Source organism: Notothenia rossii (genome assembly GCF_949606895.1).
Source record: "Notothenia rossii genome assembly, chromosome: 12".
Taxonomy (NCBI): domain Eukaryota; kingdom Metazoa; phylum Chordata; class Actinopteri; order Perciformes; family Nototheniidae; genus Notothenia; species Notothenia rossii.
In genome coordinates, this window is record NC_136911.1 from 3,242,752 (window position 1) to 3,262,788 (window position 20,037).

A 20,037-nucleotide genomic window follows, 5' to 3' on the forward strand; every position below is an offset into this window, starting at 1 on the left:
ATCGTATATGAAATGACGTGCATATTGGCGCAAAAAAAATGTTTACACCCCAATTTTTCTTTTCATTGCGCTTCTGCCGCCCCCGTCAAAATTGGTCAGGTGGCACAGGTACTTAAGCCAATAGCACTACACCGCGGCATGGCACGAATTGTTGTGGGCTGGGCTGGGTCAGAGTCCAGCCCGTTCCTAACTCATCATGTTTAATCTTTCCTTCATGGCTCATATAGTCTGCTGATTGTTTTTTTTCTCTGTGATTTTTGTGTTACATAGTTGTTGGAGTAGATGGTGTTAAAGGATTATTTTCAATGTTTTCAGTGAGAAGCTGTTTAAATAATCTGGAGAGTGTGGGATGGCTGAGAGTGTTTCTGCAATGGATAGCTCCGATGAGGAGGTAAACAATGAAATAATTACTGTAAAACATTACAGTACAAATAGATGTTGTCATATACGCTATTGTGAATAAGGTATGATTCATTAACTCATTACTATTTCAATTACCAAGGAATATTTTGATGTATCAGATTCCTTCCTTGACCCGTGCTGTGAGGAAGGAAAGAACACTCCAGCAGCACCAGAGTCGGACCGTAAGTGTCAATAACTGATATATTGTAATAAACATATACGCAGCGATATGTAAAGATACTGAGATGTAACTTTCTTCTCTTATGACAGATGTTCCTCCACCAGCTGAAGTAACAGTTCTTAATTCTGACCAGGAGACAGTTTCTCTTGGCTTTCCACCCACTGAAAACTCTGCTGGGTTTAGACTACAGTTAGATTACTCCTGTGAAACACACAGAGGCTGTTTGACTGTTGATGACTCCAGCCCTGTGAAGGTTGTTGGACTGATACCTGGCACTGAGTATACCTTCAGCATCACAAGGATTGCAGACAATGGAAATCAAAGCAAAGCAACCTCGCTATCTGTCTTCACAGGTAAATCTGAAAAACAAATCCATAAAAATCTAATATGTATTAAAGTGTTTTTGATCACTTCCTGAACAAATCTATGGTGACCCTGAAGTGCAAGTCAAAACAACATTTCACAAAACACTTCAACATTTCACAAAACACTTCAACATTTCAAATTTTACGGAAAGGGTATTCCTTTAGGGAGAACACTTATTGTTTGTGATTGGACAGAGCCAGCCAGAGAAGCACTGTTGTGATTGGTTGTTTTTGCTGCCAATCAAGAAATGACGCTTCGTGATTGGTCAGCACCCGACAGTGCAACATGTCCCAAAACATCAGCTGTTAGCACTCAGAGCTCACAGCTCCTCATATCCGTTCAGAAACTAGACAAAAGTTAAACAAGTACAAACTATAGACTGTCTGTGTCATGGAGAATACAGTTGCTGCTTTATTTATGTCTGTAGGACGTTGTTGTGAGTTTGGACGGAGCAGCTACAGGTCGATTCGATCTCCATTCAGAAAACACATATTTTTAAAGGTTTTTCGCCTGACGTCTTGTCTGCACAAGTGAAATGCTGTGGTGTTTTCTGAAATGCTTTAGCGTTTTTTGTACCCTTATGGGTACTGCAATTTGTGAAGTGTGCTACACCCCTGATCGTTTCACCATGGAGGAAAGCAGCAGAAAGTCGACTGGATTTACAGAGGGCGGGGCCTAGAAGTTATCCTTCTGCACTGCGTTGCGTGCATGGCGTGCATGGTGTGCATGGTGTGCATGGCTTCCTTCTGCAGGGGGAGACGCACTCTGCCGGCGGTCTCGTTCAGGATCGGAAAATACAATTTAAATGTTTTGCACACTTATTCCTAGTGTGCCACTGGTTACGGTACCTTGTGCCAATGGTGGCACGCGTGCCTAGGGTTGCGACCCCTGCTGTAGCTTTGAGTGAAATGCTGTAATGTTTTCTGAAATGCTGTAATGTTTTTCTGAACTGCTCAGTGGTGTTTTTATATATACAAAAGTGGTGGGGCACAACAAATTTAGATGTCTATATATGAGCTTCTGCAGTGACATGCAGTGAGGTTCATGGCTGGTGAGGCACTGGCACTGACTCTTCAGGTTTACAAATATAATATTTTGACCTAAATCAAAATATAATATTTTCAAAAGCTTTTTTTTTCTGATGCTTTGATTAATTTTAAACAGACAGTTCAACAAAAGGATACTCAAAAAATGTAATGTTATCATTTAAATGTTGAATTGTTCTCTCTTAGTAAGATCCCCTTTTCTATAAAATTGCAGTCTTACCTTGGCTTGAAGATGAAGTCCATTTGCCTATCCTTCTGGACCAAAATCTCTTACTTTTTTGTAAAAGTCCTCCTTATCTTCTTGTAGTTTCAAAAGTCATAAAAATCTAATCGATAGATTTATGATTAGAAAATTATAAAAGTAGGGTAGACATGTGGATATTTACCGGCTGAACAAAACGTGCATTTATCTAACAGGTACGTTTCCCACAGATCTTATTTTGAGCTATTTTCTAAAATCCTATGGAGAAATCTCATTGTTTTTTTGTGGAGGGAACCCATGCGCAGCTTACTTCCTGGTTTTGGGACGCCTCTCTCTCTTCCTCTTCACACACCACACTTTTCGCGGCACACGTACTTACAGCCAATCAGCTCTGAATTATGTGAGATGACGTATGGTGGGGATGGCAGCTCAGTGCCCCTATGGTCATTATTTGTTTGCCACACACATTAAATAGGACAATACTCTGAGCATGCGCAGTGTCGTTTTTACAGTCACCGTTCACTTAGACAGTGAGAGGGAGGGGCATGATCGGGTTTTGTCCCACATGGCTGTAAACAGCTCAATAGGTACACACTGTAGACACTAATTAGAAGAACACAGACTAAAACAGAAATGTACAGACGAATCAGATGATTAAAAATTATTTTAAAATATATTTTATATATATATATTTTTTGCATTTTGTTTTAATCATTATTTGTAATACTTTCTGCTGACACTAGGTGGGGCTGTGCCTAATGACCAGTCGCCACTGGAAATGCTGTAGTGTTTTGTGAAATGCTGTGGTGTTTTATGAAATGTCATTGTGTTTTCTGAAATGCTGTAGTGTTTTGTGAAATGCTGTGGTGTTTTATGAAATGTCATTGTGTTTTCTGAAATGCTGAAGTGTTTTCTGAAATGTTGTTTTGACTTGCACTTCAGGGCCACCGTACGAATCTAGGAAATGTCTGTTAAAAGTTAGTTTCAGAGAAATAAGGGTCATTACACCTATTTTACTTGCACTTTAAAAAGCAGCCAAACATTGACAGAATATGAATTTTCAGTTTCAGTGAAACCTTTACATGTTCCCATAGAGCCCAGCCCTCCTGTGCAGATTACAGTCGACCAGATCAGCAGCGAGTCACTGTCTCTGCATTGGGACACCCCTGCTGGTGAAGTGGAGAGTTACATTGTGACTTGTTGCAGTGAGGGATACATTGTGAAAGAGACAACTGACACAAACAAGATGACATTCAACAACCTGAAGCCAGGGGAGTGTTACTCTCTTCTGGTTTCTACAAAACTTCGGAATGGAAGTTTAAGCAAGCCAACTGTAACATCTGCAAACACAAGTAAGTCAAATAAAATCATTATTGCATGGTTGATAAAGACAATGTCAAAGATGTTGACCCAAAGATGAAGATTGGAATTGAGTAGATGGCTTTAAGTGAACATGCTTCTGGGTTGAGACTTTTCAGAGTTTGAGTGTGCCAAGAAAAATGCAGATTACATTGTGGTGGACTTTTTCATTACCTTAAGAGAAACCGATAAATGATTCATAAACAAGTTTGTATTTTTTTATATTTAATAAAGTAATAAAGAAAGTCAGATACAATTGAAATCGATCTCAAATGCAGGAACTGAGCAACTTCATCCTCAGAGGATAAAGAAGTTCTGCACCCCCAATACAGCTTACATTCCCACTAGAAGAAAGAAAAACAGTCAATTTATCCTATACCCATGAATTATGTTAGACATTATCTTACATTCCCACCATTAAACCATAAAACCCCCCAGTCTTAACCATTTGTAAATACACCTTTTACCCCACCTTTTGCCCTCCCAGAATATCAAACCTAAACATATGTCTGTTAAACACATATAAGACTCAAAATACAATTGAACAGAGTAATCGGTATATAAGACATAATATATGCCTTCGCAGCAGCCTCCCCCTCACTTTGGAACTCCCTCCCCAGCCACGTCAGATCTGCAAACACTCACGTCTTTCAAAAAAGCGCTCAAAACTCCCCCTTTCACTCTTGCCTTCAACTCTGTCACGGAGGTGATGTCTGGGCCCATAGATCTCCGCCTCCGTTACGGGTTGTATAGCTTCATTGTGTTCACCTGGTGCCCTGTGTTGTCTCCTCCCCCCTCACCTGTGTCTTGTTGATTGATTAGTGTGTGTATTTAGGCTCTGGGGTTTTTCTGTTTGGGAGAGGTGTGTGAGATCCTTGTGGCTGGTGACTGTGCTCACGGGTACAGCAAGATTGAGGCTGTGTCCTGTCGTGCTGAAGTTTAATAAATGCCCACACCGGGTTATATTTTTGGACGTTCTGCCTCTGCCTCCTTGCTTGTCGGGCCACTCAATTGTCAGCTTCACAAACTCCTAATCCACTAAACCCTCGCCCCTATTCCACCTAGCTTAGCACTTTTTTTGTTGTTATTTTTCTTCTTTACTTGCTTGTAAAGCACTTTGTGCACCAGGAAAAGCGCTATATAAATAACATGTATGATTTTATATTTTTATATTTTATATAAATGATTATGCCATCACTGCAGAATTGTTCTTGATTGATTCCTTGAGGAAGAAGGAAACCTGTTTTCTGTAGTTCCTTCATCAAAATACAAAGTTTAAACCAATTTGCAATCAGAAATCCTTAGTCCCACAACGGGGACATTGAAAGTGTTGCAGCTTAAGTTGAATAGCAAGTAAAAGTAACAAAGTAAAGCACACATTAGTAATAAAATTAAAATAAAGACAAGTAAGTACACAACCATAGCTACAAAATTAGTAACAGCAATTTGAGTAAACTGAGTCACATAGATGTTATTGTAGTATTGGGACCTTAAAAGAATATAAGTTGGGACATTTTATAAAAATAAGTATTTTCTACATTAAAGTGATTATAGCGCCGTACACATTTGTGTTTATATTTGCACATTGCAGGTTTATTGCACAGGATTGCAAGAGTCTCTATTGTGTGGGGGTCTACCAGGGGCCCTGGTGGTTATACAGTCATTCAACATAAAATCATTCTGAATAGTGTCTTTGTTTATTAGTTGGTGAAAGCTAGAGTTCATACTGACCATGGGATACTGGCCCTCAAGATGGCACAATGTATCCAGCACCAATTATTGGCCAGTTGTCGATGAGTGTCCTCCTTGAGTCTTTTTAAATAATTTCCAGACCCCGAGGTCAAAGCTGTTTTCTGGTGCTCACAAATATCTCTATCCACCTCTTTCAAGTCATTTTGCAATGCCATACATTTCATTGCATGCTGCACATTAGATTATTATGTGTCTTCTCTTCACAAAAATCGACATTTGGGACCAACTTAAAAACTAATGCAAACAGAAGATTTCATTCTACTATTGTCAAATGTTTTGTATCAATGCATTAGGCAAGCAGTTTACTGATTGACTGCCCAAAACTGTCATCATTTTTGCAAGATTTATTTTTCTGAACTGTGTTAAATCAAATTCTGTCAAATGTTAGAAATCTAAATCCTAAACATTGGATTGAGGATGAGAAAAATAATGGGTTTAATATTCATGTTTTCTTTTTTAAACAGAGACACACCTAGAGAGCCTACTGGAGGATCTGGGGTTGGATCACCACGATGAAAATAAGCTATCCATAAGCTCAGTTCTAAGCATTGACGAAAAGACCATTACCGATGAACCTGCTAAGTGTAATTCAGATCTTCCATGGTATTTTCTGAAGAAACTAATGATGGTTAATGTGACAGCTAGAAATTTGAAATGTACATCTGCATGCAAGTCAAACTCTGGTGATCACTTAGATCTTTATGATCTAGACCAAAGTACACATTTAGGTGACACACTGAATCCCCTTGACATAATCACTGCTCTCTTCCTGTGCTCTGATGGTTTTGTACAGCAGGAAATGGCCCTCAAAATGTCCATGTGTCAGTTTTCCGTGCCTCTGTTGCTTCCCAACTGTGACACAAAGCAGAGCACACTCATGCTTTGGGCCATGAGAGACATTGTTAAAAAGTACAGACCTCAGTCACTCTTACAATCCAAGGGATTTATTGAAGAAAGAATAGTTGTCTCTGAACTTCCAATGATATCTTTTGTAAGACTGGGTGAGTGCTCCTTGTCCAAGTCAGAGATCCTCAATAAGCTTCTGAGCAATTCTCAGCAGAACCATGACACATTTGTTCACTCCAACATGGAGGGTGGCGACAGTCCAAGGAGGATATCCAATGGATTGGTTGAAATGACTTGGTACCTTCCTTGTGGGAACAAAAACATGGATGTCTTCAGCCAGCCAGTTGCTGTAGCTAACCTCCGTGGGGACATTGCTTCATTTGAAACACAATTTTCTTTCTTGTGTCAAACATCTGCAGCTGTGTTTGTGTTCTTTGATGCTTTGGACTCTGAGTGTGAGCTGCTAACCAACCAAAACCACAAGGCACAGATCTTCTTGGTGGGTAACCGTCAAAGCAACGTTTTCAGTTTAGATGCTGTAATAAAGGTAGCAACCAAGTTGAACTTGACTAACGGCAACATCCTGTTGAAAGCTAAGCACATGAATGATGCAGACTTTGTCAAAGATTTGCGGGAAAAAGTCAGCAATGTATTTGAAACCTCAAAGGTGAAGATGGGAATTGAACAAATGTCTGAAATTGCCCATGAACTGGGAATATGTGTTGATGAAGACTCTCCAGAGTGCCAGACTGCCAAGAAAAATGCAGATTCCATCACTGCAGAAATTCAAGACATTCTTCAATACAAAGAATCTGAGCTTCCCTTGCAAGGACAAATATGGAAGGACCTTACTCGCTTAGAGAAGGAAGAATTCCGGCTTCGGAAAGTTGGGTCTGAAAAAATAGAAGAGTATAAAAGTAATCTTCTGGTACAGAAAACACAACTTCGGGAAAAACAGAACTCTTATGACATGTCGAAGGCAATAGCATGTTTCATCAATGCAATATCAAGCCCAGGGATAGAGAGGTGCTATTTCCTGAAATGGATGCGAATGAACCTCGATAACGTGTCTCGGGAAAAACTCTTTGACCTCAGGGAGCAGTACAAAGAGAAATGCAAAAACTCTGAGAACAAAGAGGAGATAAAGGACATTGACCTACAACTTTCCAACAGCTCATTAGGGACTGAACACTTCTTCCGTGAGATGGGGCAGATCTATGAAGCTTCCCTTTCCCTTCCTGAAACAGACCCAGCACGTCAACAACTACAGCATCTCCCCAAGCTATGTGCAGAATTAATGCTTGATGGATTTCCACTTGAGCTTGTAGATGGAGAAGCATCCAACATACCTATCGGATGGGTGAGTGACGTTCTCTCTCAGCTCAATGACTTGGTGTCTCCTACGAACAAGATCCTGGTAGTCACAGTTCTTGGAGTTCAGAGCACAGGAAAGTCCACTCTCCTCAACACCATGTTTGGAGTGCAGTTTGCAGTCAGCAGTGGTCGATGCACTCGAGGTGCCTTTATGTTGCTGATTAAAATCAATGAAAATGTCAGAAAAGACCTCAACTGTGACTTCATGGTGATCATCGACACTGAGGGCTTAAAGTCACCAGAGCTGGCACAACTGGACAATAGCCACGAGCACGACAATGAGCTTGCAACACTTGTTGTGGGGCTGAGTGATATCACCATCATCAATATTGCAATGGAGAATTCCACAGAAATGAAGGACATCCTGCAGATAGTTGTACACGCTTTCCTCAGGATGAAAGAGGTGGGCAAAAAGCCCAAATGTCAGTTTGTTCACCAGAATGTGTCCGATGTTTCAGCCCATGACAAGAACCTGCGAGACAGGAAACTGCTCCTGGAACAGTTAAACGAGATGACCCAGGCAGCAGCCAAAATGGAAAAGAAAAAAGAGAATACGAGCTTCACTGATGTGATGGAGTACACTCCAGATACTGGAAACTGTTACATTCCTGGACTCTGGAATGGAAACCCACCAATGGCACCAGTCAATGCAGGCTACAGCGAGGCTGTTTATGAGCTCAAGAAGAACATAATCACCATTTTGGGAAGTTGTGGATCGTCAGCTAATAATATCTTAGAGTTTACAGAGTGGATGAAGAGCCTGTGGACTGCAGTAAAACACGAGAACTTCATCTTCAGCTTCAGAAACAGTCTCGTGGCTGATGCATACATGAGGCTGTGCAAAGAATTCAACAAATGGGAATGGGACTTCAAAAAAGAAATGTACACATGGGTTACCCAAGCTGAAACAAGACTCTCCAACTTCGGTACACCTGCTGATAAATCTAATGTATCTGACATAAGAGAACTTCTCATGCTATTGAAAAACGAAGCTTTGACAGAGCTGTCTAAATGGGAAACAAAGCTTCTTGGAAATCTGGAACAGTATTTCAAGAAAACAGAGGGTCATGTCTATCTTGTTGAAGGATACAGACAGGATTTTGCAAACAGCGCAAAGAGCCTTCGAGGAGAAATGGAAAGGTCTGTGTTTAATCAGCTCACAGCAGCAGCCGACGTCAGACAGGGGATGACAGAAATGGATAGAATCAAGGAGAACCACACAAAGGAGTTGGAGAACAGAGTAAGTGCTTTGATTGAAGAATGTTGGGAGAAAAAAGTCAAGATGTCAGAGGAAGAGCTGGATGAAGAATTTGACAAAATGTGGACTAAAACAGTGAATGAACTATCCTTTTCAAAAATGAAGGTTGAGGACATTTTCACCAGTGTGTCTCACCACCTGAGAACAAATCTATCAGCCAAGGGAAGTCACGCAAATGATTTGATAAATCGAAAAATCCTGGAAGAGTGTGGACTGGGGCCTTTTAAATATAAAGCTGAAGGATTCATCAAAAAATGTAAAGAGGCAGTACAACTTTTTTTAAACATTTCAAGTCACACACAGGCTGTTCAACAAATGGCTGACAGCATCATAACAATTTGCTCTCAGTTTGTGACTGATACAATGCAAAGACAAAGTAATTACCATGATACCTACATCGCAGAGATTTTAAACATGATTGATGAGAGGCTGCAAAACAATCAGGAATCAGACATCACTTTTGAAGTCTCTCTGAAACAGCACATCTGTGCAAATGCAGCCAGAATGTTTCAGAAAATGCACAAAGATTTCATCCATGAGAATGATCCCTACAGATGTTTGAACAAAAACAAAGAAAAGTTTCTTGCTGATTTTAAAGACGTGTTCCATAATGTAGACCAGTGCCAGAAGAAGGCAGAAGAATTCACACACCGCTGCTTGAAGCCTGCAGTCGAAGACTTCATAAACCGCTCCCTGGGTCCTGATATCATTGGTGAAATGCTTACAAGTGAGCAGTTCAGCACAAGAATGTCCTTCCAGTATTCAGTCTTACTGGATATGAACTCAAAGGATGACTTTAAAAAGTACCAGAGGTTTATCTGCTCATATGAGATTTATGTAAAGAAATGGATACTCAACAAAATAGTGGAACGCTTCTCAAATGGGTCTACGATGTTTGAGGAACAACATCTCCAGTCATGTATCAACAGCATACATAATGCTTTCCAGAAAGCTAAAAAAGAAAAGAGTGGCAACGTAAAGTCATTTGTTGAAGTTGTCTGTCAGGAGCTTGGTGACAAACTGGTCATTTCCCAGGGTGCTCTTGGTGCATTCATGATCCTGAACAATGCAGACCAGGAACAGTTTGCTCACTGGCTCTTTAAGTCTGTCAAAGACATGGCACACGCTCTTAGAGAGAAGTTTAAGAGAACAGATCTCCTAACTAAACTACAGAACCTTCATGTGAATCCTCAGAACGAGCTTTTCAACAAACTGATCGGATGTGGTCAACAGTGTCCGTTCTGCAAAGCGCCCTGTGAGGCAGGAGGAACAGCCCACACTGAGCACTTCGCTTCACTACATCGTCCAAAGGCTCTGGGTCTGGGCAGGTGTGTTACCTCAGGCAAACTTGTCACTGATATATGCTCATCCTCTGTTATCTCTGAAGCTTCATTTCGGTGTATTGCTACAAACTGGGTATTTCACCCTTTCAAGCGTTACAAAGAGATTTATCCGTGCTGGAAAATCCCACCAGATGCAAGCCTCCAGGCATCAGACTACTGGAAATATGTACTGGTTAAGTACAACAAACAGCTGGCTGAAGCATTTGGTGCAAAGCCTGCTGATATTCCTGCAACATGGAAAGAAATCACACCTGAGCAAGCAGAGGCAAGCCTCAAAGAGTCATTTCATATCAAATGAAAAACTACAAGCTTTGTGCTCACAGAGGTGTAGTCCTCCTCATTACAGTCATCGTCCTCTCATGGTTATTTAGATTTCACTTGTTTTATATGATATGGAGGAGAAGCACACAAAGTAGCGTACTGTTTATATGATTTATTGTACCACAGCTTACTACAAAGAAATGTCTTTGTTTAATGTTGATGAGGACATTCTAAATGTTTAGTCTATGCAGATGTTGGAAGCATACTCAATGTTTCAGTTTGATTAAATCAGACTTTGAATCCTTTTTTGGTACGGATACATTTTATTATAGTGTCAATTAATAACATTTGATTTGATTGACAGTTTTTATATCTTTGATAAAAATCTGATGCAAACATGTTAGCTTTTATATTTTTCTGTGGTTTTGTAAAAAAAAGATTTTCCATTTCAATGTTTTAAAATATAATTCAGACTTCATGTCAGCAGGAAGAATAGAACATGTCTTCATTTTTTCACATTATTTCAAATAAGTATCTGCTTCTTATTATTTACGTTTTTATTGACACATTTATAATGTTTGTCTATTCATTTCTGAGCTGAATCAAAAGCCACAAACCTAGATGTTTAAATCAGTGAATGAATCATTGTGTTTTAGTGGTGGTACAGTCAACATGTAAACATGACAGAAAGTCTGTTGTAATCAAGTTCAGTTTGATATGTGACCGTTTCCCAGAGAGTTAGATTATATTCCTATTTTGTTTCTGTAAATACATAAAAACATCAGTTAAAAATATTTACAAATTCAATGTTTTAAAATTTCATTCAATCTAAATGTCAACATGTAGATTACACATGCATTTCTTTTCTTACCTTTTTGAGTGCTAAATGTGATCTTACCAAAAACGTGAATTCTTTGTTTTTGTTCCAATTAAGAATTTAGTTCAAAAATATTTACATTTGAATGTTCATGTTATACTATTATTATTATTATTATTATTATTATGTTAGTTTTCATTTTGGGCTGCATCAAATGCCACATGTTTTAGTTTAAATCAGTTAAAATGTCATTTTGTTCATATTCAGCATGTCAACATGATACAAAACGTTTGAATCAAGTTAAGGATGATATGTGATTGCTTTCCAGAAAGTTACATCTATTAGATTTTGTCATTATTTTGTTTTTCATTTTCAATGTTTTAAAGATATTTCAGTCTAAATGTCAACGTGTAATTTATCCTTCAGGTAGTTTTTCTTACCTAATCGAGTATGATATGTAACTTTCTTTGCTACAAATCTGTAACGACTTTTATTTCAACTACCTGATATCACATATTTACATTTATTAATCACTTAAAAGATTATTAATATAAAAGTGCTATTGTCAACAAGTAAACATGACTTGAAACTATTTCAATAAAGAGACCAAATCTGAGACTGGCTATGAATGTCTTTAATGTGTGTGTGTGTGTGTGTGTGTGTGTGTGTGTGTGTGTGTGTGTGTGTGTGTGTGTGTGTGTGTGTGTGTGTGTGTGTGTGTGTGTGTGTGTGTGTGTGTGTGTGTGTGTGTGTGTGTGTGTGTGTGTGTGTGTGTGTGTGTGTGTGTGTGTGTGTGTGTGTGTGTGTGTGTGTGTGTGTGTGTGTGTGTGTGTGTGTGTGTGTGTGTGTGTGTGTGTGTGTGTGTCTGTCTTTACCGTGGGCAATATGAAGTCACTTTGGTTTGCTTGGCTGACCGTTACAAACAGGTTCAGACTCTGAAAGTGAGAGACGTTTTTAGATTGAGTTAAAATGTCATTTCAATTGTTAACCTGAAAACTCTTCACTGCTACATTATATAAGGGCACCACAACCTCCATGACATTTTAAATGAATTGATTACTGATCTAGTGGACCAACCACACCTACTTAGAATATAAGATCAGGATTTCTCAGGTTTTCTAATTATGTGTCTCTATAAAAACATAGACATTAAACTATAAACACTTGCATATGCCCTACATTTTTCCTAAATGTAAAGACTCCTTGTTCATTTATATTTGGATCAGCCATGACTACTATAAATCAAATTGAGGTTTCACCTGGCAAGCACTATTGTTGCTTCAAGACTTGCAAAGTGAAAAGGAAACAGCAACACATAGCCAATCCAGCAGTAATTCTTAACACTACTGTACAAATGATTCTGAATGGTTAACAGAAAGTTGTTGTATAGCTACAAATGCCAAACATTTCCAGCTTCTACAATATTAATGTTGAAGATTTTCCCCCATTTTCTATAATGTTATAGAGCAGATAATCAAGTAGCCTATAACCAGCAGATAATGTTAGCTAATAAAGCAAATAACCTCTGGTTAGAGAGCCTTATACTGAAAGCAGGCTTAATAATAATATTTTAACAGTGAGAGTAAATCCAGAAATGTACATTATATCTAAGATAAAAATTGATTTACATTTAACCGTGTGAAATAAGTATTTGATCCCCTTGCAAGTTGGGTAAACTTACAAAATTGGCAAGGGATCAAATACTTATTTCCTCCACTGTATATACAATCCAGAATATGATTTAGATTTTAGACTTTTTTTCAGAGTAGCCCCCTGTTGCCTTGATGACAGCTTTGCACACTCTCGGCTTTTCTCAGTCAACTTCATGAGGTCGTCAACTGGAATGGTTTTCCAACAGTCTTGAAGGACTTCCCAGAGGAGCTGAGCACTTGTTGGCTGCTTTTCCTTTACTCTGTGGTCCAACTGATCCCAGACCATGTCAATTGGGTTGAGGTTGGGTGATTGTGGAGGACAGGTCATCTGACGCAGCACTCCATCACTTTCCTCCTTAGTCAAATAGCCCTCACATAGCCTGGAGGTGTGTCTGGGGTCATTGTCTTGTTGAAAAACAAATGATGGTCCCAGTAAACGCAGACCAGATGGCATGGCGCTACAGAATGCGGTGGTAGCCATGCTGGTTAAGTGTGCCTTGAATTTTGAATAAATAACCAACACCAGAGTTACCTCTGCAGCAGAGGTAACTCTGGTGTTGGTTATTTATTCAAAATTCAATCACACAATTGCCACTTTTAAAAGTTCATAGAGATGGCATTGTCTTGTCAAATTGTAGATTTGACCAAATAAGCTTCTAAAAATATAGCTGTCGACCAAAGCACACTTTTCTATTAGCAATATGTTGCTTACTTAGATCCCATTGTGATAGAAAGAGCAAATGTTTCCCTTTTAAATTAAATATCAATGTGAGAATATAACCTTGAATGTCTTCATAGTCTTACTTTGGTAGGCAACTTAATTGTACCTGCAATGTGTCACCATCATTGTCTGATTGAAGGAAAAGAAGTGTCTTAATTCTATAAAAAGGAAATAAAACACCTTTGATCATGAAGCCATCTGAGGTGGGTTTCATCAAGTTTTTGATATCATTTATTGTAAACTGAATCCTCATTTCCAAGAAACCACATGATCAATGTCATCTCTAAAGCTCAAGGCTAAGGGTCTATTGATTGATTGACTGAGGCTGTAAAACATTACTACTCTTCTTGATGTTCAGGTGACTAAAGTGGTGCAGTCAGTCTTAAATGATGGTATTATTTTGTGTTTTAACATGTTTTATATCTTGGATTTTGTAATGTATTGTTTAATTGGAGAAGACCACTTTATTCATTATCAGTCAGTCACATCTCATCTGTACTTCCAGTGAAGCACCAGCAGGTGTCAGTGTCTCTTTGTGGTCACGTGGACAAGGTGCATGCGTGGTGTCAGATGTGATGGATTCAGAATAACATGGAGTATGATGAAACATTTTAATTTAGAGTTTAGCTTCATATTTTTAGGACAGCATAAAAACAGGTCAATGGGTCCTCGTCACTGTCACCGGGGCCTCTCAGGGGGGTGGGGTTTAACCCTCAGTCAGCAGCAGCAGCAACCTTGTGTTTCCTGTCCTTCAAACACCGTCAGTGCAAAGGGGAGGAACATCTGATAGTTACCGGATTATCACAGATTATCACCGGACAGAGCAGCAGCGGCGGACCGGTGAGTGAACACGGTAAACACCGACACTTTGTGCACACATTTAGCGTCTATTCTGAGTCCTGCAAGCAATCCTACTGCACAAAGACTGAAGGGTCTGCAGACACAGCATGGTCAGCTGCAGACAGCCTTCAAAACTCATTTATATTGCATTATCCTGTATTACTGTCTCTAATGTCTCTCTAACGATAACAGTCCAAACCAAACAGCTGATGAATCAGTAGCGAGTTTATGGCTGTTTTATCTCACTTTATGGGGCCCAGTTTCATTGATATTCCTGCAGGGATCCTCTCTGTTTGGCTGTGACTGAATACTCCTTTAAAATTACATAATCTGCATTTGTAAAAGAAAATGCACTATATATATGTAATAGCATGGTTAAACTCACAAATCAGACATGGTTTGTTAAAGGTCATGCAGAAAACTTGTAATCGTCAAAAACGAGCTAAAAGTACAAGACATACTAGTACTCAAGTACTGCATGTGTACTTTACTTCAGTAGTTCTGTATTCTGCTACTTTAAAGGCTACTTCTACCTCCTTCATATTAGTACAAAATGCTATCAACCAATTTAATATAGTTTATTTTTATAATGTAATTCCCTAGTAGTATACATTAATAAATGCAGCTCTACTGAGACAAGCTGCAATATTTTATTGATGAATATCATGCCTTAATATTTAATATATTTATTAATATATATTTTCTTAAAGTATATTTTGATGCTTCAACTTTTGCATTTTTACATTTTTTTTACATGTTTGTGAATGCAAGATTTATACTTTTTTTTGCTGTGGTTTTACTGCTTTTAGTCAAATATCAAATCTGTTGAGAGTAAGATAAGCGTGAAGTGTGAAGTTAAGATGCACAGGAGTGTGTGAAACGTTTTGATGAGTGAGGAATGTCTGTAGTCAGCAAAATGTTAAACCAAACCTGGAGATCAGAGAGAGAGAGGGGGTCCGAGTTATATAAGCGTGGTGGGGGTTGATAAGAATTGTGAGTGTGCAATAAGTGTGTATTTAGTGAATGAGCATGTGTGTGTTATCAGCGCAGTGATACAGAGGATATAGCTCACCTCACTCTCCTCCTGTGGCTGCAGATTCTCTCTCTCAGCAGCTCTTCTTCTCTCTTCACCATGGCTGAGACTCAGGGGAAATTCGACTTCGCCATCGACCGGGGGGGCACCTTCACCGATGTGTTTGCCCGTCTGCCCGATGGCAGCGAGAGAGTCCTGAAGCTGCTGTCCCGGGACCCCCAGAACTACAAAGACGCCCCAACAGAGGGGATCCGCAGGGTCCTGGAGGAGGTAACGAGACAGGACATTATTCATACCATAAACAAGCATTTACTAGTTAATATTCCATTCATACAAAGAGTTTTGGAGACTTACCGAACACTCAAAGCTCAATTTAGCTGTCTTAACTTGTAGCTCCTTAAATGTTCCTTTTGATTATCTGGAATCCTCATTAAATGTGAGCTAACATTGTCATTGTCATACCTACACTATGCACAAATGACAATAAAAGCCTTGCCTCTAAATGTAATTATGGTCTCAGTTTGAACACTATGGCATGAGTCTGGTTCAAGTTCCATAGCTCACCTCTTCGGAAGCCATTTTGACCAATATACCTGTTTTAATTGCAAAACAAAGATAATTTATGTTTTAGCTAGCAATTTATTTAATAATAAAAGATAATTCAGTATAACACGTCAGAAACTAGTGAAAAATGCCCATGTCAAGTACAACGTGACGTCTTTAAATGTTTCGTTTAGTCAGGGCAAAACCCAGATACATCTACTTTTACATGATCGTACATTTGTGTGCAGATTTTCTGTTTTTTGACATTGCATGAAAATTACTTTTAAAAATAATCAGAATAATTTGCGATTATGGCGCCAAACTAATCAATTAGTTGAAAGGAGCTCAAGCACAGGACAATGTTAGTAACTTTGCGAGTGTAAAGCAGGAGCTGAAAGCACCCATGCACAATAGATGTATGTGTTGCCAAAGGCATACAATGTGACCCTGACTGTGGTCATGTGGTGGATGAATGAATGCTGCACAGATTCATGTAGCTTGTATAGTATTTACACAAAATCAAAAACGACGTGAACCATGATATATTTTTGTACAGGAAACGGGGCGGATGTTCCCCCGCGAGCAGCCGGTGGACACCTCTCTGATTGGCTGGATCCGGATGGGCACCACGGTGGCGACCAACGCTCTGCTGGAGAGAGAGGGGGAGCGCACGGCTCTGATGGTCACACAGGGCTTCAAAGACCTGCTGCACATCGGCACTCAGGCCAGACCCAAGCTGTTCGATCTGGTGTGTAATGCTTGATGTTCTTAACACATGAATATTTATACGAAAAGGTTTAAAACTAAATTGTAAAGTCATGAGTGTATTATGAGAAGATGTGTCCCTGAGCAAAGACACTTAAAAGGCCTTAGCACTGTTGTTTTGTCCCTGTCTCTTTTCATAATAATTGTGATCATTATGCGTCTTTTTTGACTCTTTTAGTCATTTTAAGACTTGTTGTGGACATTTTGCATCTCTATGATAAGTGTCTTGACATTTTACAACATGCTAACTGAAAAGGCCACAGGTGAATTACTTGTATTCTAAATAGACAGCGTATCCGACCACAGTTCCTAAATCATCATCTTGATGTTTTTTACTGTTATGAATGTGTTGTTCGTGAATATCCTGGGTACAGGTCCCTGCATCATACAAGGTTTAGACATTATTTTACGTAACAGAACACGGGGGGGGCAGTTTTTAGAGTTTGTCCCCTGACCAGTTGTACCATTAGTGGTTTAAATGGTCACTTATCTATGGAGCTAATGCAGAACAGTTATGCATGTTGAAATATGGCCTCATCCTTATCTGTCGGGCTCTGACACGAGCTGTTGGTCAAACTTTCCTCAAGACCGGCTTTGAATTGACTGTGTGTGTGTGTGTGTGTGTGTGTGTGTGTGTGTGTGTGTGTGTGTGTGTGTGTGTGTGTGTGTGTGTGTGTGTGTGTGTGTGTGTGTGTGTGTGTGTGTGTGTGTGTGTGTGTGTGTGTGTGTGTGTGTGTGTGTGTGTGTGTGTGTGTGTGTGTGTGTGTGTGTGTGTGTGTGTGTGTGTGTGTGTGTGTGTGTGTGTGTAGGAGGTGGCAGTTCCTGATGTGCTGTATGAAGAAGTCATAGAAGTTGCCGAGCGGGTTGTTCTCGTGCAAGATGGCTGCCAGCTGCCCAGGAAAGACCCCAAGCGTATTGTCACAGGTGTGAAACTCAAACCATTCCACCACCAATACACTTCACATCATGTCAATCGTGACTTCAGTGGTGGTAGGAATACATTATATGTATTGTAAGTGTAGGAAAGTCAGCTCACACACACACACACACACACACACACACACACACACACACACACACACACACACACACACACACACACACACACACACACACACCCCTGGATACTTAGTGACTGTCATTTCTTCACATACCAACTTATGTGTATTTACAATGACTTTCCAAACAACTATTTTCTATGGCATACTCATATTTATTCCTAGAATTAAAAAACGGCCCATAATATTATAATAATAATAATTCTTTATTATGTCTTTATGAAACTGTCTTATTTATACCTTATCTATAGTGTATTTATTTTTCCACACTGCTGTTTGTAATGTGTATACTGCCTTATACAGATGTATAGATTTATATCATACTAAATATCCCTCTGCACTTCTGGTTAGAGGCTCAGTGCTTGTGCAAGGACAATAGGTTGAATGTCATCTAAATCAATCTTCTGTCACATGCATGAGGCATTGTTTGTTAGCATCATTTTAATTGTCCTGCTGTGTGTGTGTGTGTGTGTGTGTGTGTGTGTGTGTGTGTGTGTGTGTGTGTGTGTGTGTGTGTGTGTGTGTGTGTGTGTGTGTGTGTGTGTGTGTGTGTGTGTGTGTGTGTGTGTGTGTGTGTGTGTGTGTGTGTGTGTGTGTGTGTGTGTGTGTGTGTGTTTTCCCTCAGGCAGCACAGGAGACTCTCTGGAGGTGTGGAGGGAGCTGGATCTGGATCTGGTGGAGAAGGACCTGAAGGGGGTTTTGTCCCGGGGGATCACCAGCCTCGCTGTCCTCCTGCTGCACTCCTACACGTCAGTACATCTTGTCCTTCTACCTTTTAAGGATTGCCTCGCCCATCTCTCCTTCTCTTATAGAAGTCATTTGTCTGTTCTCCCTGTCACTGTACAATGGTCAGTGTTGGGTGTAACGCGTTACAAAAGTAACGAAGTTACAGTAATATATTACTTTTTGCTGTAACGAAGTAATGTAACGCATTACTAATGAAATGTGGGTAATATATTACCCGTTACAATGCTCAGTAACGCAGTTACAACACATTTTAACCCGAAATTAAATGGTGTTTTGTTTTTTAAGAATGTACTAACATAGCGAGACATTGCGACACCGGACAAATTGTGCGGGTAGATTAGTAAACCTGGTGTTTACCCTTCAGGCTTCGCGTTGAGATCTTCGGGGAAGTTGAACGTTATGCAACCATTCAAAAAAGAGAACGTAGCGAAAAATAACAACAAATTGCGTCAGGTGCGCGTGACCTGCTCCGCTGCGCGTGCATCATTTCCAAAGTGCTTCCACAGCAGTGATACACATCTGATCTGTGGATAATCATTTATACGAAAATGGTTAAAGCAACCATCACTAAACGCCAGCAACACTGCATCTACTGCAGACAGTAGCAACAGGTCAGATGCGGACATCACGTTACCCTCCGTTGTGGACACTAGCTTACTCCCGCCTGACTCGCCGGGCCCGGAGCAGCAGTCTTCGTCGCCCGAAACTACGCCGCCCCTCTGCGGCCCGCAGGTGCCAGGTATATCGAAACAATTACCCGCCTGTAAAGTGGGGTAAGGCAGTCATTTTGCAGCTTGTGGTATACAAATAGACAATGGCTAGAATATTCATGTGAAAATAGTACCATATTCTGACATGCCTGTACAAATGTTGGGTAAAAAATAATGCATACAATAGCACAGATGCCTTCACCACGAATGGCTACAAAAATATCTCATATCCCAAGCTTATTATAAACGAGCTGATGTTGCAGCTGAAATGTTCTCCAGGTCACAAAGTCAACCTCACATGATGATGTGATACCAGTTTTCAAGAGCAGTAAATATTCTCTTCCCAGCGTATATGATGGGAGCAAGGTGATGATGTAGTAGGCTACATGGTTTTAATAATACTTTTGCCTTTCAATGTTTGCCATTTCAAACCATTAGCATGGTTTAAATCATATTTGCCCTGATTTACAATATGTTAACCTTCATTATAGTCCTTGACAGCGGTCTGTAGGCTACTGCTGTATTAACAACGTGTCACATGTTAAGAATTTACAATCAGAATCGAGTATTCAACTAAGCCCTGTAATACAAGTTGTTAGTAGCCTTAAAGTCCATGTAATGTCCAAAATAAATGTTATTCTGTGTTAATAAATCGCTTCATCACTTTCCACTGTTTCATTTGACATATCAACATCAATGATTCTTTCCATAAATACCCCCCAAATAACATGAAATGTGTGCCACTTTCCCGTGTTATTCCG

General features: G+C 39.7%; 2 protein-coding genes across 3 annotated transcripts in view; both read left to right on the plus strand.

Moving 5' to 3' along the window:
- The first annotated feature begins 296 nt into the window (after positions 1 to 296).
- On the plus strand, positions 297 to 11,823 carry LOC307025976 (interferon-induced very large GTPase 1-like). Its single transcript, XM_079661012.1, has 5 exons — positions 297 to 391; positions 503 to 584; positions 673 to 936; positions 3,292 to 3,549; positions 5,773 to 11,823. The coding sequence occupies exons 1-5, from the start codon at positions 350 to 352 to the stop codon at positions 10,425 to 10,427; spliced, it is 5,301 nt and encodes a 1,766-aa protein (XP_079517138.1). The 5' UTR covers positions 297 to 349; the 3' UTR covers positions 10,428 to 11,823.
- A 2,362-nt stretch (positions 11,824 to 14,185) lies between these two features.
- The window catches only part of LOC307025979 (5-oxoprolinase-like), a 29,082-nt gene continuing 23,230 nt past the window's right edge, over positions 14,186 to 20,037 (plus strand). The window contains exons 1-5 of one of the 2 annotated variants that reach the window (XM_079661017.1): positions 14,186 to 14,433; positions 15,517 to 15,723; positions 16,553 to 16,744; positions 17,571 to 17,685; positions 18,445 to 18,568. In XM_079661017.1, coding sequence (XP_079517143.1) covers positions 15,553 to 15,723; positions 16,553 to 16,744; positions 17,571 to 17,685; positions 18,445 to 18,568 — 602 coding nt within the window. In that variant the 5' untranslated portion in view covers positions 14,186 to 14,433; positions 15,517 to 15,552. The remainder of the gene's footprint in view (positions 14,434 to 15,516; positions 15,724 to 16,552; positions 16,745 to 17,570; positions 17,686 to 18,444; positions 18,569 to 20,037) is intronic. The other variant, XM_079661016.1, reaches the window with a different exon arrangement.